Source organism: Mus caroli, unplaced genomic scaffold, assembly GCF_978045245.1.
Source record: "Mus caroli unplaced genomic scaffold, Mus_caroli_1 scaffold_7, whole genome shotgun sequence".
NCBI lineage: Eukaryota > Metazoa > Chordata > Mammalia > Rodentia > Muridae > Mus > Mus caroli.
Window position 1 is genome coordinate 108,171,537 of NW_028227262.1, and position 22,260 is coordinate 108,193,796.

The following is a 22,260-nucleotide window of genomic DNA, read 5'->3' on the forward strand; positions in this document are numbered from 1 at the left end:
ATGTATTTCCTCTTTCAGTTTTAGACATTCTCTGCCATCCATGTTTGAACCCCAAGAGACTGCTGAGAAAGCATAAAATTGAAAAGCCCACACATTTTAGGAACTCTATACCTCCTTACTTAGCATCATTGAGGTTTCAGTGCTGGTCCGTAGAGCTCCTCAATTTCTACATTTTATTAAATAGAGTGGCTAAGATCTGAGTAAAAATTTCAGGAATGACTGATAGACTCTTTTTGTTGGTGTTGTTCAAAGAGACCCCCATAGCTACCAGAACTGGGCATTCTTCACAATTACTATTTTCTTCAAAGTTACTAAAAGCAATTGACACTCATCATTCTCATTTCCCATTTTAGCATCCTTTCAAGAATCAGCTGTCCTCCCTCCCACCTTCCCTGAGAAGAAAACTTTTCTTGACACCTGAAATGCAAAAAGAAGTGATAGGGAAAGGAAAATACAGCTGTGTTTGTTCAGAAAATATCTATGATATCCCACCCCCACCTTGAGAGGCAGAGTTCTCCCTCCTTGAGGATATAAAGGTCTGCTCCCCTCCAGTGCTCATTACCTTCTTCCACCATGAATGCACTCCTGATCCTGGCCCTTGTGGGAGCTGCTGGTGAGTTTCATGCCTTCTATGGTCCAGTTTTTCTAATTAATTAGAAAACATGGGTTCCTCCTTCACAATTGTCTCTGCTACCTTAACTCTGATGTTCATATTTCTTATCCAGCATCATATTTTCCACTTTTATAATCTCTCAAATTTTATGTTACACCAGTTTCTGTCAATACACTATAACATCTCAATCGTGAATTCAGGGCTAAATGTTGATTAGAGGCTGAAATGGAGGCCAGAAGGCAATTTCCTCAGCAGCAACCAATCTGGGATTCCAAAAGCATTGTTATTGATGAATTGTAGAGAGAAGCAAGCAAAGGTGTGGGCAACTACAATGTGATTGGATCCCACTTAATGCATTCTTTTGTCAATTACTTTATTTTCCCTGAAACTCTGAAGAATGGTGGGTCCACTAGCATCTCGTTACTTGTCCTCCATTCCTTTTCTCAGGCACACATCACATCCTAATGTTGCCTACTGAGGATGCTGTTCTACTCAATAAATAATACTAAAAAAGTAGGAGGGTGATATGGAATTGAACAATCTACCCTTCAACATCTTGATGAATTTGATTCTCTTTTATATCTCCACTCTAGTTGCCTTCCCTGTGGATGATGATGACAAGATCGTTGGAGGATACACCTGCCAAGAGAATTCTGTCCCCTACCAGGTGTCCCTGAACTCTGGCTACCACTTCTGTGGAGGCTCCCTCATCAATGACCAGTGGGTGGTGTCAGCAGCTCACTGCTACAAAAGGTGAGTGATGGTTACCTGAGAACAGTGCCAGTAGACCGGGACATCATTACACCAGACATCTGTGGGGGCATGTGGTAAAGCTGGAGGGGGAAGTGAATCACATGAAGGAGAGAAGGTTCTGAGAGAAGCTTATGTTCACAGCCTTTGATTGAACACTGACAAAAGATAGGATGTTTCACCATCAAACACCCACAGGCACACACACCAAACAAGCAAATATGAAATAGAAAGAAAAGTATACCTTGAAAGAAATCAAGGGTAATTTTCTCAATATATAAACAAATGGGAAGCTGGCAAATATTTTCACAACTAGTACTTGTTTCTTTTCTTGTTTGTTCATTTGTTCTTTGGAGACATAATTTCTTTTTGTAGCCCTGGCTGTCCTGGAACTCACTCTGTAGACTAGGCTGTCCTCGAACTCAGAAATCTGCCTGCTTCTGCCTCCCAAGTGCTGAAATTAAAGGTGTGCTCTACCACTGCCCTCCATACCTGTTTCTTATAGCAATCAATTGCATCAGAGTTTTTAAATTATAGCTGAAGATAGCTTTATACTTAATTATCTTCACCTGTTGTTTTTATATTCTAATATGGGATGAGTAATAATGTCTCCCAAATGGTCTCTCAGATTGTGCATGGTTGAAAAATATTTAAAAAAAACATTATTAAGACATGGACTGTTCAGTCCTAGAATCTAGATTGTGAGTCATTAGGTTTGAAGTTGTGATCAAGAGAATGAGCCTCTCACATGGTCTCATTTTTTTTCCCCACATGGCCTCATATGTGTGAACTCTTGACCCTTGTTTTTGAAATTTAAATATTTTTTGTTTTTGAAACAAATTCACATATTGAACCTTGGTTTTGAAATTTAACAGTGCAGCCTCATTTAAAAAACAAATGAGTATTAAAACCTGTTTTTAAATAAAAATCTCAATTGTTTAACTTTACCAAAGAAGATTCTGGAGCCAGATGCTGGCATGAAAACCTGACTTATCAGAGAGGAAGAAAAAGCACCCAGCTGACCTTGCTTCACAATCAACATCTCAAAAGAAGTTCTCATTCTAAATACCATCTCAAAACCCCTTCAAACTCTAGGTCCCTCCCTTCTACTTCCTGTGTGTATCTCTATCAGTTCTCCTGACTCTGTCTCACTCTCTGATTTTTTCCCCTTATATTCACTCCCTGTCAACAGGTTGCTTATTCTGCCACTTGACCTATGTTTAACTTTATTTAATTATGATTACAATAAACAGAAAACTCAGAGATTGAAGGTGTGTGTTAGGGATGAGCACACTATAACTAGAGACAGGTTTTCCCCATGTTTAACCCAATTTCAGGATTCACTTTGTGATCAAATACCCTGCAACACAAAGATTCTGTGTGTACTGAATAATGAAACAGTGGATGGAAAAAGTTTCTAATAACCTCTTAGTGTCTTATTCCTATTTGGCGTTAGTACATTAGAATAAAGGGCAGTCTACATGCAGTCCTTATCTCTTCACCTGTACACCATCACTCGATCTCTCTTAAAAAAGAATGTAGACTGTGACAAACAAAACTTTCCAGTATCCATATTTTTCTCCCATGGTGAAATTTTCACAGTCATAAAAGAGGTTAGGGGCTTGAGAAAATTGTGATGTCTTGAGTCATAGAGAAAAAGACTGCGGCATTGTTCTCTTCCCAACAGCCGCATCCAAGTGAGACTGGGAGAGCACAACATCAATGTCCTGGAGGGCAATGAGCAGTTTATTGATGCTGCCAAGGTCATCAAGCACCCCAACTTCAATAGGAGGACCCTGAACAACGACATCATGCTGATCAAGCTCTCTTCCCCTGTGACCCTCAATGCCAGAGTGGCCACTGTGGCTCTGCCCAGCTCCTGTGCACCTGCTGGCACTCAGTGTCTCATCTCTGGCTGGGGCAACACTCTTAGCTTTGGTGGTGAGTAGGACCTATCATGTCACCTACTACCCTTCTCTCTCTTCTCTCTCTCTCTCTCTCTCTCTCTCTCTCTCTCTCTCTCTCTCTCTCTCTCTCATTCTCTCTCTCTCTCTGTGTTTTCCTCTCTCTTTCTCTCCCTCCCTCCCTTCCTCCCTTTCTCCCTCCCTCTCTTTCTCTCCCCTCTCTTTCCCCGACTCCCCTTGTCTCTCTCCCCGACTCCCCTTGTCTCTCTCCCTCTCTCTCTCTCTGTATTTTTATATACTCTGTAATCAACTCCTTTCCTGAAATTATGCCACTGGCTTCTAAATGGTAAATATATTATAGGTGCACAGTACATTTAGGTCCTGCAAGAGATCCAAGAGAAATTTGCATAACAAATGAGCTGATCCAGAGAGTCTGTTCAGGCACATGTAGAATGTACTATTATTTTTTCAAGAAGGATATCAGCAATGAATATGATTGAATCTCAAAGCCCTTCTTTCTTAGTGGAATTTAATGTCACAGGAAACAGTCTTGCTTGCCAGCTGGTTCAACATTGGATACAGAAGTCTTCATTCTTTTCCATTCCTCACAGTCAGTGAACCAGACCTGCTCCAGTGCCTGGATGCCCCACTGCTGCCTCAGGCTGACTGTGAAGCCTCCTATCCTGGGAAGATCACTGATAACATGGTCTGTGCTGGCTTCCTAGAGGGAGGCAAGGATTCCTGCCAGGTGATTGCCACCCTCCACTTATGCAGACCTCTGTTCTGGGAGTGTACTTCAAAGCCTAGTGGTGTGAGACAGAAAGTGTGCTGTGGTGTTGTGGTGAATGAGGATTAAGGGGATCTCCTTTAGATTTCAACACATTAGTGTGGATAGCAGATGGGCTGTGGAGATAAACAAATGGAAACATGAGAATAAACAGGTATTGAGTTTACTATATGCAGTCCTATTACACATGCCCTTACTAATAGACTGTGTTCCTCTTTCCCAGGGTGACTCTGGTGGCCCTGTGGTCTGCAATGGAGAGCTCCAGGGTATAGTCTCCTGGGGCTATGGCTGTGCCCTGCCAGACAATCCTGGTGTGTACACCAAGGTCTGCAACTATGTGGACTGGATTCAGGACACAATTGCTGCCAACTAGAAATTCCCATTCCCTCTGCAGTCACCATGCCAATAAAGTGACATTTTCTTCAACATATTTGTTTCTGCCTGATATTCTTAGCCCCTTGGCTTTAAGGCTGTCTTCCATTTGAGTTCATATGTATCTTCACTTAAGGTTCTGAAGAGCTTCTTATGTCTCAAAATAAAGTTATGTATAACAGCAGCATGTGAAGAGAGAGTCCTCCAAAGACAACTGTTAAAGCTACCAGCGCTAGCATATTTGCAGAACATCAATGCAGATTGAAGGATTTCTGAATGGATTGGTTTCTTTGTTGGTTTTGTTTGTTTGTTTGTTTTTGGTAGTGGGAATTGTACCTCCCTGTGCAAGGAAGCTAGGACTTAGGAACAAAGGCTCTATGTAGGTAACTGCTCAATTTCTCCATTTTTCTAAGAGTTTTGTGTATTTTTCCTCAGCAATGGTGACTTTCTATTGATTCAGAAAAAGTAATGTAGATTCTTGGCAATAGTCTGGGTTGTTTTGTAATTTCCCTGGTTTAAAGAGTGAAAAACCCACAAATTTGTTTGTTTAGGAAAATGAAGACTATGTATATTCAATCAATATATTTTGTGAAAAACAACTTTTTCAATAACAAAGAGAAAATCGCCCCCAAAGATTTATATATCAGCTAATTTGTTTAGGGCTGTATCCAGATGACTATGGAAATACTTGTTTTAATTTCATTTGAATATGTGGGGTATACCATTCTGACAAAAAACAAAACAAAACAAAACAAAACAAAACCAATCCAAACAAATCGAACCAAACCATACTAAACCAAACTAACCCAACCCAAACCAACCCAGCACAAACTGAACCAATTCAATCAAAATAAGACAGCAGCCACAACCACCACAACAAGAGCAACAATTAGAAACAACTAGAGAAAGAAAGATTAGCTTTGTTAGTATTCCGTTTTGTAAGAACCTATTTTTTCTATTTTTGTTCTTAATGCCTGACATGTTTGTGTTCCGTGTATGAAGTTGTCTCCTGTTCCAAATAGTTCAAGGCTATTCCCCACTTTCTCTTTTATTACGTTCAGTGTATCTGGTTTTATTTTTAAATCTTTGATCCACTCAGACTTAAGATTTGTGTAGGGTCACATATCAGTTTCAGTTCTTCTATATTCTGAAATCCAGTTTGGCTAGCACCATTTGTTGAGGATGCTTTCTTTTTTTTTTTTTTTTCCTTTCTGTATTTCTTGTTTCCTTATGATAAATCAGTTGTCCATAGGTGTTTGAATTTATGTATGTGGATTCAATTGGATTTTATTTGCCAACCTATCTGTTTTCATGCTTATATGATCCTTTTTTTTTTTTTTTTTTTTTTTTTTTTTTACATCTGTAGTTGAGCTTTAAATCAAGGACGGTGATACATCTGGATGTTTTTTCATTGTAAAGGCTTGTTTTTAGCTATCTTGGATCATTTTGTTTTTCCATATGAAGTTTATTTTTCTCATGAACAGATGCAAATATACTCAACAAATCACTCATGAACTGAATACAAAAACATGTCAAGAACTTCATCCAACATGATCAGGTAGGCTTCAACTCAGAGATGCAAAGATGGTTGAGCATTTAAAAATCAATCAATGTCAATCACTATATAAAAAATAAAGAAAAAAACCCACATGATCATCTCATGAGATGGCAAAAAGGTGACAAAATCCCACACATCTTCATGATAACAGTCTTGGAGCTTTAAGGGTAGAGAGGGCATAAGTAAACATAATATATTCTATGTACAGTAAGCTGATAGTCAACATCAAAATAAATAGTGACAATCTCAAGTCAATTTGTAATCATGCATTTTACTACTTTATGGGTTCCTATTTCTATCACCTTTCTCCACCCTTATCCCTTCAAACCTCCTAAGACTCAGTAGGAGAGAAAGTATGCTAGAGGGGAAAGGGGAGGAAGCAGTCTAATATTGTTAGACTACTTCCTGCTGATTAGAGGCATTGAATTCCTTGGGGGCAAGTCTGTACTCATTGTTAGGGTATCTCCAACCAGCACCCAGCAACCAGCAAAAGCAGCAACCAGTAACAGAAGCAACCACCAACAGAAGCAATCATCAGCAGGAGGCATAGCAGCAGGGAAGGCTGAAATGACTGCACCTCTTTAGGGCTTTTGTCTTTATATACTCTCTCAAATGTCCCCAAAATTTCAGTTGTCATACACTTGCTAAAGCTATCTGCATCTGACAAAATTAAGTACCTGCCAGAGCATGAATTGAATCAAAGTTAGGTGCTATGGATAAACTGAAGCCCACTCCTGGGATTAATCTCACACCTGGGATTAAAATAAAAACTGTAATATTCTAATATATTTATAGAAATCAAAATTCTTAATACAGCAATTCTTTTAATATCAGGAAAAAGACAAGATTATCTAGTATGTATCTATTCAATATAGTAATTGAAATTCTAGCTGGTGAAAGAAAGCAATTGCACGATATCCAATGAGACAAAATGGAAAAGAAAGTCACTGTATCCTTATTTACAGATGACATAGTAGTATACATAAGCAATTCCAAAAATTTTACTATGAAACTCCTATAATTGATAAATACGTTTAGTGAACTAACTGGATACATAATTAACTGAAAATTCAGTAGCCCTTCAATAAACACACACACACACACACACACACACACACACTCACACTAGACTTGATAAAGAAATTAGAGGAAAAGCAGCCTCCATGATAGACACACATATTATAAAATATCTTGAGGTAATTCTGACAAAGCAAGTGAAAGACCTGTATCACAAAAACTTCAAATCTTTGAAGAAAGAAATTGAAAGAAGGTATCAGAAAATGACAAGATGCTCTATGCTCATGGATTGGTAGGATTATCATAGTAAAAACGGCCATCTTACCAAAATCAACCTACAGAGTCAATGCAATATTCTACCACAGTTCTTTATAGAAGTTGAAAGACTATACTCAACTTCACATGACTACATTTCTGTGTGTCTCCTTTTTATACTGTTCATTTGCAATTTTTCAATATTCTAGGTCAAAACTTTTATTTACTATATTCTCTTCTTTTGTCATTGTTGGAGTAGCAGTTGACTTTAAGACATTTATATATAATTGTACTTTCATGTCTTTAAATATATTTTCTTATTTTAATTTGGTATGTTTTTCACTTACATTTCCAATGCTATTACAAAAGTCCCCCATACCATCCCCTCACACTCCCCTAACCACCCACTCCCACTTATTGGCACTGGCGGCATTGGTACTGAGGCATATATAGTTTGCAAGATCAATGGGCCTCTCTTTGCACTGATGGTTGATTAGGCCATCTTCTGATACAGATGCAGCTAGAGACACGAGCTCCGGAGGTACTGGTTAGTTCATATTGTGGTTCCACCTATAGGGTTGCAGATCCCTTTAGCTCCTTGGGTACTTTCTCTAGCTCCTTCATTGGGGGCCCTGTCATCCATCCAATAGCTGACTGTGAGCATCCACTTATGTGTTTCCTAGGCCCCTGCATAGCCTCACAAGAGACAACTATATCAGGGTCTTTTCAGAAAAATCTTGCTAATGTATGCAATGGTGTCAGCGTTTGGAGGCTGATTATGGGAAGAATCACCAGGTATGTCATTCTCTAGATGGTCCACCCTTTCGTCTCAGCTCCAAACTTTGTCTCTGTAACTCCTCCCATGGGTGTTTTGTTCCAAGTTCTAAGAAGGGAAAAGTGTTCACACTTTGGTCTTCATTCTTCTAGAGTTTCATGTGTTTTGCAAATTGTATCTTATATCTTGGGTATTCTAAGTTTCTCAGCTAATATCCACTTATCAGTGAGAACATATCATGTGAGTTCTTTTGTGATTGGGTTACCTCACTCAGGATGATGCCCTGCAGGTCCATCCATTTGCCTAGGACTTTCATAAATTCATTCTTTTTAATAGCTGAGTAGTACTCCATTGAGTATGTACCACATTTTCTGTATCCATTCCTCTGTTGAGGGGCATCTGGGTTCTTTCCAGCTTCTGGCTATTATAAATAAGGCTACTACGAACATAGTGGAGCACGTGTCCTTCTTACCAGTTGGAACATCTTCTGGGTATATACCCAGGAGAGGTATTGTGGGATCCTCCAGTAGTACTATGTCCAATTCTCTGAGGAACCACCAGACTGATTTCCAGAGTGGTTATACAAGCTTGTAATCCCACCATCGATGGAGGAATGTTCCTTTTTCTCCACATCCTTGCCAGCATCTCCTGTCACCTGAATTTTTGATCTTAGCCATTCTGACTGGTGTGAGGTGGAATCTCAGGGTTGTTTTGATTTGAATTTCCCTGATGATTAAGGATGCTGAATATTTTTTTCAGGTGCTTCTCAGGCATTCCTTACTCCTCAGGTGAGAATTCTTTGTTTGGCTCTGAGCCCCATTTTTTAATGGGGTTATTTGATTTTCTGGAGTCCACATTTTTGAGTTCTTATATATATTGGATATTAGTCCCCTATCTGATTTAGGATAGGTAAAGATACTTTCCCAGTCTGTTGGTAGTCTTTTTGTCCTCTTCACGGTGTCTTTTGCCTTACAGAAGCTTTGCAATTTTATGAGGTCCCATTTGTTGATTCTCAATCTTACAGTACAAGCCATTGCTGTTCTATTCAGTAATTTTTCCCCTGTACCCATATCTTCAAGGCTTTTCCCAACTTTTTCCTCTATAAGTTTCACTGTCTCTGGTTTTATGTGGAGTTCCTTGATCCACTTAGATTTGACCTTAGTACAAGGAGATAGGAATGGATCAATTTGCATTCTTCTACATGATAACCTCCAGTTGTGCCAGCAACATTTATTGAGAATGCTATCTTTTTTCCACTGGGTGGTTTTAGCTCCCTTGTCAAAGATCAAGTGACCATAGGTGTGTGGTTTCATTTCTGGGTCTTCAATTCTATTCCATTGGTCTACTTGTCTGTCGCTATAATAGCTGAGTAGTACTCCATTGTGTAAATGTACCACATTTTTTGTATCCATTCCTCTCTTAAGGGGCATCTGGGTTCTTTCCATCTTTGGCTATTATAAATAAGGCTGCTATGAACAAAGTGGAGCATGTGTCTTTCTTACTATTTGGAATATCTTCTGGATATATGCCCAGGAGAGGTATTGGGGGCTCCTCTGGTAGTACTATGTCCAATTTTCTGAGGAACCACCAGACTGATTTCCAGAGTGGTTGTACAATCTCAGTTAGCAAAAATTTTATTGAGTATTTTTGCATCGATATTCATAAGGGAAATTGGTCTGAAGTTCTCTATCTTTGTTGGATCTTTCTGTGGTTTAGGTATCAGAGTAATTGTGGATTCATAGAATGAGTTGGGTAGAGTAGCTTCTGCTTCTATTTTGTGGAACAGTTTGTGCAGAACTAGAATTAGATCTTCTTTGAAGGTCTGATAGAACTCTGCACTAAACCCATCTGGTCCTGGGCTTTTTTTGACTGGGAGACTATTAATGACTGCTTCTATTTCTTTAGGGGATATAGGACTTTTTAGATCATTAACCTGATCCTGATTTAGTTTGGTACCTGGTATCTGTCTAGAAATCTCTCCATTTCATCCAGGTCTTCCAGTTTTGTTGAGTATAGCCTTTTGTAGAAGGATCTGATGGTGTTTTGTATTTCGTCAGGATATGTTGTTATGACTCCCTTTTAACTTCTGTTTTTGTTAATTAGGATGCTCTCCCTGTGCCCTCTAGTGGGTCTGGATAAGGATTTATCTATCTTGTTGATTTTTCTCAAAGAACCAGCTCCTTGTTTGGTTGATTCTTTGAATAGTTCTTCTTGTTCCACTTGGTTGATTTTGCCCCTGTGTTTTATTATTTCCTGCCATCTAGTCCTCTTGGGTGAATTTGCTTCCCATTGCTCTAGAGCTTTTAGGTGTGTTGTCAAGCTGCTAGTGTGTGCTCTCTCTAGCTTCCTTTTGAAGGCACTCAGAGCTATGAGTTTTCCTCTTAGAAATGCTTTCATTGTGTCCCATCAGTTTGTGTATGTTGTGGCTTCATTTTCATTAAACCCTAAAAAGTCTTTAATTTCTTTCTTTATTCCTTCCTTGACCAAGGTATCATTGAGAAGAGTGTTGTTTAGTTTCCACATGTGTGTTGGCTACCACAGCTTGTTTCTTCATACTATTTGCTTGAAAAATTGTTTTCCAGCCTTTCACTCTGAGGTAGTGTCTGTCTTTTACCCTGAGATTGGTTTCTTGTAAGCAGCAAAATGTTGGGTCCTGTTGGTGTAACCAGTCTGTTAGTCTATATGGTTTTTTGGGGGAAATTGAGTCCATTGATATTAAGAGATATTAAGGAAAAGTAATTGTTGCTTCCTATTATTTTGTTGTTAGATTGGCATTCTGATCTTGTGGCTGTCTTCTTTTAGGTTTGTTGAAGGATTACTTTCTTGCTTTTTCTAGGACTTGGTTTCTGTCCTTGTATTGTTTTGTTTTGTTTTGTTTTTGTTTTTGTTATTATCCTTTGAAGGGCTAGATTTGTGGAAAGATAATGTGTGAATTTGGTTTTGTCATGGAATACTTTGGTTTCTCCATCTATGGTAATTGAGAGTTTGGCTGGGTATAGTAGCCTGGGCTGGCATTTGTGTTCTCTTAGTATCTGTATAACCTCTGTCCAGGATCTTCTGGCTTTCATAGTCTCTGGTGAAAAGTCTGGTGTAATTCTGATAGGCCTGCCTTTATATTTTACTTGACTCTTTCCCCCTTACTGCTATTAATATTCTATCTTTATTTAGTGCATTTGTTGTTGTGATTATTATGTGTCAGGAAGAATTTCTTTCTGGTCCAGTCTATTTGGAGTTCTATAGGCTTCCTCTATGTTCATGGGCATCTCTTTCTTTAGGGTTGGGAAGTTTTCTTCTATAATTTTGAAGATATTTTCTGGCCCTTTAAGTTGAAAATCTTCATTCTCATCAACTCCTATTATCTGTAGGTTTGGTCTTCTCATTTTGTCCTGGATTTCCTGGATGTTTTGAGTTAGGATCTTTTTGCATTTTGCATTTTCTTTGATTGTTGTGCAGATGTTCTCTATGGAATCTTCTGCACCTGAGATTCTCTCTTCCATCTCTTGTATTCTCTTCCTGATGCTTGCATCTATGGTTCCAGATTATTTTCCTAGGTTTCTATCTCCAATGTTGCCTCAGTTTGGGTTTTCTTTATTGTGTCTACTTCCCTTTTAAGTCTAGTATGGTTTTGTTCATTTCCATCACCTGTTTGGATGTGTTTTCCTGTTTTTCTTTGCGTACTTCTGTTTTTTGTGTATTCCTGTTTTTCTTTAAAGACTGTAACTCTTTAACAGTGTTCTCCTGTATTTCTTTAAGTGAATTATTAAAGTCTGTCTTGATGTCCTCTACCATTATCATGAGATATGCTTTTAAATCTGGGTCTAGCTTTTCGGGTGTGTTGGGGTGCCCAGGACTGGCTGAGGTGGGAGTGCTGGGTTCTGATGATGGTGAATGGTCTTCGTTTCTGTTAGTAAGATTCTTACGTTTGCCTTTAGCCATCTGGTATTCTCTGGATTTAGTTGTTATAGTTGTCTCTGGTTAGAGCTTTTTCCTCTCGTGATTCTGTTAGCCTCTATCAGCAGACCTGGGAGACTAGCTTTCTCTTGAGTTTCAGTGGTTAGAGCACTCTCTTCAGGCAAGCTCTCCTCTTGCATGGAAGGTGCACAGATATCTGGCATTCAGACCTGCCTCCTGGCAAAAGATGAAGGCCTGAAACAGGACTTGTCCCAGAATCTGTATAGCTTCTGTAGTCCACACTCTCACCTGCGCAGACTAGTCTCAGTGGAATCTGGGAACTAAGATGGCTCCCCCAGATGCTGTGGCAAAGCCCTCCTGGGTGGGGTGGACACCACTCCTCTGGCAGGGAAGAAGCCTGGATATCTGGAGCCCGAAAAGAGGTCTACCTCAGAAGCTCTTTGGCTTCTGCATGTCCCAGAAGCTGTTAGCTTCTGTACTCCACACTCTCACCTGTGCCACATTTTTTCATTGAATAAATTTGCGTTATAATTTCTCTTCCGAACTTTGTCTCTGTAACTCCTTCCCTGGTTGTTTTGTTCCCAATTCTAAGAAGGGGCACAGTGTCCACATTTTGGTCTTCATTCTTCTTGAGTTTCATGCGTTTAGCAAATTGTATCTTATATCTTGGGTATCCTAAGTTTTGGGCTAATATCCACTTATCAGTGAATACATATTGTGTGAGTTCCTTTGTGATTGTGTTACCTCACTCAAGATGATGCCCTCCAGGTCCAGGATGGACCATCTAGAGACTGCCATATCCAGGGATCCATCCCATAATCAGCTTCTAAACGCTGTCACCATTGCATACACTAGCAAGATTTTGCTGAAAGGACCCAAAGATAGCTGTCTCTTGTGAGACTATGCAGGGGCCTAGCAAACACAGGAGTGGATGCTCACAGTCAGCTATTGGATGGATCACAGGGCTCCCAATGGAGAAGCTAGAGAAAGTACCCAAGGAGCTAAAGGGATCTGCAACCCTATAGTTGGAACAACATGATGAACTAACCAGTACCCCGGAGCTCTTGTTTCTAGCTGCATATGTATCGAAAGATGGCCTAGTCGGCCATCACTGGAAAGAGAGGCCCATTGGACTTGCAAACTTTATATGCCCCAATATAGGGGAATGCCAGGGCCAAAAGAATGGGAATGGGAGGGTAGGGAAGTGGGGGGCGGTATGGGGGACTTTTGGGATAGCATTGGAAATGTAATTGAGGAAAATATGTAATAAAAAAAAACAGTGAAAAAAAATAATTTCTCTTCCTCAACTCCTCCAAGATGTTGCTTATTCCCCCCAATAATACTTACCCCCTTTCAAGCTCCTGTTACAAAATAAAGAGGCATCTGAGGATTATAATAAAATAAATAAAAACAAAGTAGAAAAGTACAAAGTAACAGAAGAAAAATAGCAAATAAGAAAGCACAATAGACACACAAAGACTCAGAGAAGCATAAGTTCATGCACACAGGAATCTCATAAGAACACAAGAACACAGAACTGGAAGTCATAATTATATACAAAGGAACTGTAAGATTGAAAAAAAACTATGACTAAACGTTATAAATCAAAAACCCTCCAAATCTTCTAAAGATGTTGTAAATTTATATTTTTCAAAATCTATGTTAGTAAGGGCTCATAAATGCTTCAACTTCCCTCATAGCCCAGATACAAAGTAGTAGGGGAGGCAGATGGCTAATATTATATGGGGAACATGTACCTGTTTAAAGCAGTTATTTTGGGTGATTCCAATCTTAATTGTGAGCAGTCCATTCTACTAGCAAAACACCAAGCATGAATAATCAGCAGTGGCTTGACCAGAAGTCATGAGGCTCCACCAAGCAGTATGGATCCTCTGAATTACAAGAAGCAGCCAGAATACCACCAGAAATTCTTTGGTGCATTCTCTCTACAAAATCACTATAAGTGAACATTAGAGAAGAAAGCAAGGTGAACCAATACAAGAGCATCATCAGTGAAGACTAGGTGAAAGTTGTATGTAGACACCATGTTCAGTGAATTGTGTGGGTGTTGCATTCAACAATGGTTCCCTCCTACCTGTTTGCAGAGAGCAACATATTATGCTGGCAATTGCATGAATTGTCTGGGGGAATTTCCATGGACACTTTTGGCCAACAACTCCACTGAATGTAAAATAGTATATTTCATTTTCTGCCAGGAAATATAAATATATTTCCTGGCAGAAAATGAAGGCCAGAAACAGGGCCTGTTCCAGAAGCTGTTAGCTTCTGTAGTCAGTCCACACTCTCACCTATGCAGACTTGTCTCTGAGGGATCAGGAACCAAATGGCTCTCCCAGGAGCTCCCAAATTTATTTTAAAATATACAATTCATTGTTAACATTTTTGAGTCTTCAAAATAATTTATAATATGTAAATACATCTTAAATACACATGCTATCTTCTGAAGTTAAAAGTAATATGCATTCAAACAGTTTTTAAAATCTATTTGAAATATTAAACATGACAGAAGTAGAAAAAACTCTTTTTTAAAAAAATTTTTTTATTAGTTAATTTCCTCAATTACATTTCCAATGCTATCCAAAAAGTCCCCAATACACTCCCCCCCAAGTCACCCACCCACCCACTGCCACCCCTTGGCCCTGGCATTCCCCTGTACTGGGGCATATAAAGTTGACAAGTCCAATGGGCCTCTCTTTCCAGTGATGGCCTACTAGGCCATCTTTTGATACAAATGCAGCTAGAGACAAGAGCTCTGGGGTACTGGATAGTTCATAATAATGATCCACCTATGGGGTTGCAGTTCCCTTTAGCTCCTTGGGTACTTTCTCTAGCTCCTCCATTGGGGGCCCTGTGATCCATCCAATAGCTGACTGTGAGCATCCACTTCTGTGTTTGCTAGGCCCCGGCATTGTCTCACAAGAGACAGCTATATCTGGGTCCTTTCAGCAAAATCTTGCTAGTGTATGCAATGGTGTCAGCGTTTGGAAGCTGATTATGGGATGGATCCCTGGATATGGCAGTCTTTAGATGGTCCATCCTTTCTTCACAGCTCCAAATTTTATCTCTGTAACTCTTTCCATGGGCGTTTTGTTCCCAATTCCAAAAACGGGCACAGTGTCCACACTTTGGTCTTCATTCTTCTTGAGTTTCATGCATTTAACAAATTGTATCTTATATCTTGGGTATCCTAAGTTTTTGGGCTAATATCCACTTATCAGTGAGTACATATTGTGTGAGTCCCTTTGTGAATATGTTACCTCACTCAGAATGATGCCCTCCAGATCCATCCATTTGCCTAGGAATCTCATAAATTCATTCCTTTTAATAGCTGAGTAGTACTCCATTGTGTAAATGTACCATAATTTCTGTATCCATTCCTCTGTTGAGGGGCATCTGGGTTCTTTCCAGCTTCTGGCTATTATAAATAAGGCTGCTATGAACATAGTGGAGGATGTGTCCTTCTTACCAGTTGGAACATCTTCTGGATATATGCCCAGGAGAGGTATTGCTGGATCCTCTGGTAGTATTATGTCCAATTTTCTGAGGAACCGCCAAACTGATTTTCAGAGTGGTTGTACCAGCTTGCAATCCCACCAACAATGAAGGAGTGTTCCTCTTTCTCCACATCCTCGCCAGCATCTGCTATCACCTGAATTTTTGATCTTAGCCATTCTGACTGGTGTGAGGTGGAATCTCAGCATTGTTTTAATTTGCATTTCCCTGATGATTAAGGATGTTGAACATTTTTTCAGGTGCTTCTCTGCCATTCGGTATTCCTCAGGTGAGAATTCCTTGTTCAGTTCTGAGCCCCATTTTTTAATGGGGTTATTTGATTTTCTGGAGTCCACCTTCTTGAGTTCCTTATATATATTGGATATTAGACCCCTATCTGATTTAGGATAGGTAAAGATCCTTTCCCAATCTACTGGTGGTCTTTTTGTCTTATTGACAGTTTCTTTTGCCTTGCAGAAGCTTTGCAACTTTATGAGGTCCCATTTATCTATTCTCGATCTTACAGAGCAAGCCTTTGCTGTTCTATTCAGGAATTTTTCCCCTGTACCCATATCTTTGAGGCTTTTCCCTACTTTATCCTCTATAAGTTTCAGTGTCTCTGGTTTTATGTGGAGTTCCTTAATCCACTTAGATTTGACCTTGGTACAAGGAGATAGGAATGGATCAATTCACAATCTTCTACATGATAACCGCCAGTTGTGCCAGCACCATTTGTTGAAAATGCTGTCTTTTTTCCACTGGATGGTTTTTGCTCCCTTGTCAAAGATCAAGTGACCATAGGTATGTGGGTTGATCTCAGGGTCTTCAATTCTGTTCCATTGGTCTACTTGTCTGTCGTTATACCAGTACCATGCAGTTTTTTATCACAATTGCTCTGTAGTACAGCTTTAGGTCAGGCATGGTGATTCCTCCAGAGGTTCTTTTATCCTTGAGAAGAGTTTTTGCTATCCTAGGTTTTTTGTTGTTCCAGATGAATTTGCAGATTGCCCTTTCCAATTCGTTGAAGAATTGAGTTGGAATTTTGATGGGGATTGCATTGAATCTGTAGATTGCTTTTGGCAAGATAGCCGTTTTTACAATGTTGATCCTGCCAATCCATGAGCATGGGAGGTTTTTCCATCTTCTGAGATCTTCTTTAATTTCTTTCTTCAGGGACTTGAAGTTCTTGTCATACAGATCTTTCACTTCCTTAGTTAGAGTCACACCAAGGTATTTTATATTGTTTGTGACTATTGAGAAGGGTGTTGTTTCCCTAATTGCCTTCTCTGCTTGTTTATCCTTTGTGTACAGAAAGGCCATTGACTTGCTTGAGTTAATTTTATATCCAGCTACTTCACCGAAGCTATTTATCAAGCTTAGGAGTTCTCTGGTGGAATTTTTAGTGTCACTTATGTATGCTATCATATCATCTGCAAAAAGCGATATTTTGACTTCTTCTTTTCCGATTTGTATCCCCTTGATCTCCTTTTGTTGTCTAATTGCTCTGGCTAGGACTTCAAGTACAATGTTGAATAGGTAGGGAAGAGTGGGCAGCCTTGTCTAGTCCCTGATTTTAGTGGGATTGCTTCCAGCTTCTCACCATTTACTTTGATGTTGTCTACTGGTTTGTTGTATATTGCTTTTATCATGTTTAGGTATGGGCCTTGAATTCCTGATCGTTCCAAGACTTTTATCATGAATGGGTGTTGGATTTTGTCAAATGTTTTTCAGCATCTAACGAGATGATCATGTGGTTTTTGTCTTTGAGTTTGTTTATATAATGGATTACATTGATGGATTTTCGTATATTGAACCATCCTTGCATCCCTGGGATGAATCCTACTTGGTCAGGATGGATGATTGTTTTGATGTGTTCTTGAATTCGGTTAGCGAGAACTTTATTGAGGATTTTTGCATCAATATTCATAAGGGAAATTGCTCTGAAGTTCTCTATTTTTGTTGGGTCTTTATGTGGTTTAGGTATCAGAGTAATTGTGGCTTCATAGAATGAGTTGGGTAGAGTACCTTCTGATTCTATTTTGTGGAATAGTTTGTGAAGAACTGGGATTAGTTCTTCTTTGAAGGTTTGATAGAACTCTGCACTAAACCCATCTGGTCCTGGGCTTTTCTTGGTTGGGAGACTATTAATGACTGCTTCTATTTCTTTAGGGGATATGGGACTGTTTAGATCATTAACCTGATCTTGATTTAACTTTGGTACCTGGTATCTGTCTAGAAACTTGTCCATTTCATCCAGGATCTCCAGTTTTGTTGAGTATAGCCTTTGGTAGAAGGATCTGATGGTGTTTTGGATTTCTTCAGGGTCTGTTGTTATGTCTCCCTTTTCATTTCTGATTTGTTAATTAGAGTATTTCTCTATGCCCTCTAGTGAGTCTGGCTAAGGGTTTATCTATCTTGTTGATTTTCTCAAAGAACCAGCTCCTCGATTGGTTGATTCTTTGAATTGTTCTTCTTGTTTCCACTTGGTTGATCTCACCCCTGAGTTTGATTATTTCTTGCCATCTACTCCTCTTGGGTGAATTTGCTTCTTTCATTCTAGAGCTTTTAGGTGTGTTGTCAAGCTGCTAATGTGTGCTCTCTCTAGTTTCTTTTTGGAGGCACTCAGAGCTATGAGTTTTCCTCTTAGAAATGCTTTCAGTGTGTCCCATAAGTTTGGGTATGTTGTGGCTTCATTTTCATTAAACTCCAGAAAGTCCTTAATTTCTTTCTTTATTCCTTCCTTGACCAAGGTATCATTGAGAAGAGTGTTGTTTAGTTTCCACGTGTGTGTTGGCTTTCTATTATTTATTTTGTTATTGAAGATCAGTCTTAGTCCATGGTGATCTGATAGGGTGCATGGGACAATTTCAATCTTTTTGTATATGTTGTGGCTTGTTTTGTGACCAATTATGTGGTCAATTTTGGAGAAGGTACCGTGAGGTGCTGAGAAGAAGGTATATCCTTTCGTTTTAGGATAAAATGTTCTATAGATATCTGTCAGATCCATTTGTTTCATAAACTCTGTTAGTTTCACTGTGTCCCTGTGTAGTTTCTGTTTCCATGATCTGTCCATTGGTGAAAGTTGTGTGGAAGTCTCCCACTATTATTGTGTGAGGTGCAATGTGTGCTTTGAGCTTTACTAAAGTATCTTTAATGAATGAGGCTGCCCTGTATTTGGAGCATAGATATTCAGAATTGATAGTTCCTCTTGGAGGATTTTACCTTTGATGAGAATGAAATGCCCTTCCTTGTCTTTTTTGATGACTTTGGGTTGGAAGTCAATTTTATCAGATATTATAATGGCTACTCCAGCTTGTTTCTTCCTACCATTTGCTTGGAAAATTGTTTTCCAGACTTTCATTCTGAGGTAGTGTCTATCTTTTTCTCTGAGATGAGTTTCCTGTAAGCAGCAAAATGTTGGGTCCTGTTTCTGTAGCCAGCCTGTTATTCTATGTCTTTTTATTGGGGAGTTGAGTCCATTGATATTAAGAGATATTAGGGAGAAGTAATTGTTGCTTCCTTTTATTTTTGTTGTTAGAGTTGGTGTTCTGTTTTTGTGGCTGTCTTCTTTTAGGTTTGTTGAGGGATTACCTTCTTGCTTTTTCTATGACGTGGTTTCCATCCTCGTATTGGTTTTTTTCTGTTATTATCCTTTGAAGTGCTGGATTTGTGGAAAGATAATGTGTGAATTTGGTTTTATCGTGGAATACTTTGGTTTCTCCATCTATGGTAATTGAGAGTTTGGCTGGGTATAGTAGCCTGGGCTGGAAATTGTGTTCTCTTAGTTTCTGTATAACATCTGTCCAGGCCCTTCTGGCTTTCATAGTCTCTGGTGAAAAATCCGGTGTAATTCTGATAGGCTTGCCTTTATATGTTACTTGACCTTTTTCCCTTACTGCTTTTAGTATTCTATCTTTATTTAGTGCATTTGTTGTTCTGATTATTATGTGTCGGAAGGAATTTCTTTTCTGGTCCAGTCTATTTGGAGTTCTGTAGGCTTCTTGTATGTTCATGGGCATCTCTTTCTTTAGGTTTGGGAAGTTTTCTTCTATAATTTTGTTGAATATATTTGCTGGTCCTTTGAGTTGAAAATCTTCATTCTCATCTACTCCTATTATCCGTAGGTTTGGTCTTCTCATTTTGTCCTGGATTTCCTGGATATTTTGAGTTAGGATCTTTTTGGATTTTGTATTTTCTTTGATTGTCGTGCCGATGTTCTCTATGGAGTCTTCTGCACCTGAGATTCTCTCTTCCATCTCTTGTATTCTGTTGCTGATGCTCGTATCTATGGTTCCAGATTTCTTTCCTAGTGTTTCTATCTCCAGTGTTGCCTCAATTTGGGTTTTCTTCATTGTTTCTACTTCCTTTTTAGGTCTTGGATGGTTTTATTCAATTCCATCACCTGTTTAGTCTGGTTTTCCTGCAATTCTTTAATGGATTTTTGTGCTTCCTCTTTAATGTCTTCTACCTGTTTAGCAGTGTTCTCCTGCAATTCTTTAAGGGATTTTTGTGCTTCGTCTTTAATGTCTTCTACCTGTTTACAAGTGTTCTTTTGCATTTCTTTAAGTGTGTTATTAAAGTCCTTCTTGATGTCCTCTACGATCATCGTGAGATATGCTTTTAGAACCGGGTCTAGCTTTTCCGGTGTGTTGGGGTGCCCTGGACTGGGCGAAGTGGGAGTGCTGGGTTCTGATGATGGTGAGTGGTCTTGGTTTCTGTTAGTAAGATTATTACGTTTACCTTTCGCCATCTGGTAATCTCTGGGATTAGTTGTTATTGTTGTCACTGTTTAAAGATTGGAGCAGACTCTGTGTTCCACTCACCAGAAGTCTCAAAATCCTGTGGCGGGTGTCGTGGGTAGCTGGCAGGTGTCAGCAGACCCTGTGCTCTAGCTACCCCTGTGCTGTTCAGACCGGAAGAGGCTTGTGGCCCTACTCAGGCCGGATTTCTGCCTCCCCAACCAAAGCAGTCTCAGGTCACGCGTGATTGGACTGGAGCAGAAGCTGTGTACCACTCACCAGAAGTCTCAAAATCCTGTGGCGGTGTCGTGAGTAGCTGGTGGGTGTCAGTTGACCCTGTGCTCTAGCTACCCAGGTGCTGGTCAGACCCGAAGAGGCTTGTGGCCCTACACAGGCCGGTTTTCTGCTTCCCTAACTAATGCAGTCTCAGGTCCCGCACGCATTTGGACTGGAGCAGAAGATGTGTTCCACTCACCAGAAGTCTTAAGATCCTGTGGTGGGTGTTGTGGGTAGCTGGCGAGTGTCAACAGACCCTGTGCCATAGCTACCCCGGTGCTGTTGAGACCAGAAGAGGCTTGTGGCCCTACTCAGGCCAGATTTCTGCCTCCCCAACCAAAGCAGTCTCAGGTCCCATGCGATTGGACTGGAGTAGAAGCTGTGTTCCACTCACCAGAAGTCTCAAAATCCTGTGGCGGGGGTCGTGGGTAGCTGGCGGGTGTCAGCTGACCCTGCGCTCTAGCTACCCAGGTGCTGGTCAGACCCGAAGAGAGAAGTAGAAAAAACTCTTATGAAGTCCTCTACGAAAGGAAATTGTGAAAAGTTCCTGATTAGGCAGAACTCTTCCATCTCCAAGGGAAAATACTCAGAGGAACTGTGGCTTCATTGAATAAATTGAGTAGTGTTGCTTCTGTTTCTATTCTGTGGAATAGTTTGAAGAGTATTTTTATTTGGTCTTCTTTGACGGTCTGATAATTCTCCCATAAACCCATCTGGTCCTGGGGTTTTTGTTTGTTTGTTTGTTTATTTGGGAGATTATTTATGACTGCTTCTATTTCTTTAGGGGTTGTTGGACTGTTTAGATGGTTTATCTGATTTTTTTTTAACTTCAACACCTGGTATCTATCTAAAAAATTGTCTATTTAATCTGTAATTGCCAATTTTGTTGAGTATAAGCTTTTGTTGTAGAATCTGATGACTTTTTGAATTTCCATGGTTTGCATTACTATATCTCCCTTTTTTCCCCCTTTTTTATTAGGTATTTAGCTCATTTACATTTCCAATGCTATACCAAAAGTCCCCCATACCCACCCACCCCCACTCCCCTACCCATCCACTCCCCCTTTTTGGCCCTGGCGTTCCCCTGTACTGGGGCATATAAAGTTTGTAAGTCCAATGGTACTCTCTTTCAAGTGATGGCCATCTTTTGATACATATGCAGCTAGAGACAAGAGCTCTGGGGTACTGGTTAGTTCATATTGTTGTTCCACCTATAGGGTTGTAGTTCCCTTAAGTTCCTTGGGTGCTTTCTCTAGCTCCTCCATTGGGGGCCCTGTGATCCATTCAATAGCTGACTGTGAGCATCCACTTCTGTGTTTGCTAGGCCCTGGCATAGTCTCACAAGAGACAGCTATATCTGGGTCCTTTCAGCAAAATCTTGCTAGGGTATGCAATGGTGTCAGCGTTTGGAAGCTGATTATGGGATGGATCCCTGGATATGGCAGTCTCTAGATGGTCCATTCTTTCATCACAGCTTTTCATCACATCTTTAGGGGATATGGGACTGTTTAGATCATTAATCTGATCTTGATTCAACTTTGGTACCTGGTATCTGTCTAGAAACTTCTCCATTTCATCCAGGTTCTCCAGTTTTGTTGAGTATAGCCTTTGGTAGAAGGATCTGATTGTGTTTTGGATTTCTTCAGGATCTGTTGTTATGTCTCCCTTTTCATTTCTAATTTTGTTAATTAGAATGCTTTCCCTGTGCCCTCTAGTGAGTCTGGATAAGAGTTTATCTATCTTGTTGATTTTCTCAAAGAACCAGCTCCTTGATTTGTTGATTCTTTGA

At 39.8% G+C, this 22,260-nt stretch overlaps 1 protein-coding gene and 1 gene segment (V, D, J or C); one reads left to right on the forward strand and one right to left on the reverse strand.

Moving 5' to 3' along the window:
* LOC147004003 (T-cell receptor beta-1 chain C region-like) overlaps positions 1–22,260 on the reverse strand; it is a 500,214-nt gene that overhangs the window by 94,456 nt on the left and 383,498 nt on the right.
* Positions 559–4,427, forward strand: LOC110288631 (anionic trypsin-2). Of its 2 annotated transcripts, none has more exons than XM_085839712.1 (5): positions 559–613; positions 1,207–1,366; positions 3,051–3,304; positions 3,879–4,015; positions 4,278–4,427. In XM_085839712.1, exons 1-5 carry the CDS (start codon positions 574–576, stop codon positions 4,425–4,427), a joined length of 741 nt encoding a protein of 246 aa, XP_085695838.1. In that variant the 5' UTR covers positions 559–573. The 2 variants fall into 2 exon arrangements, with proteins under 2 accessions (XP_085695838.1, XP_085695837.1); XM_085839711.1 differs by having other exon boundaries at positions 574–613; positions 3,051–3,308; positions 3,883–4,015.

Bases quoted from the DNA above. Each gene is read 5' to 3' on its own strand.
- LOC110288631 (XM_085839712.1), top strand. From the start codon at position 574: ATGAATGCACTCCTGATCCTGGCCCTTGTGGGAGCTGCTG. The intron at 614-1,206 runs GTGAGTTTCATG...TCTCCACTCTAG, and splicing joins GGCCCTTGTGGGAGCTGCTG to TTGCCTTCCCTGTGGATGAT. The intron at 1,367-3,050 runs GTGAGTGATGGT...TCTTCCCAACAG, and splicing joins GCAGCTCACTGCTACAAAAG to CCGCATCCAAGTGAGACTGG.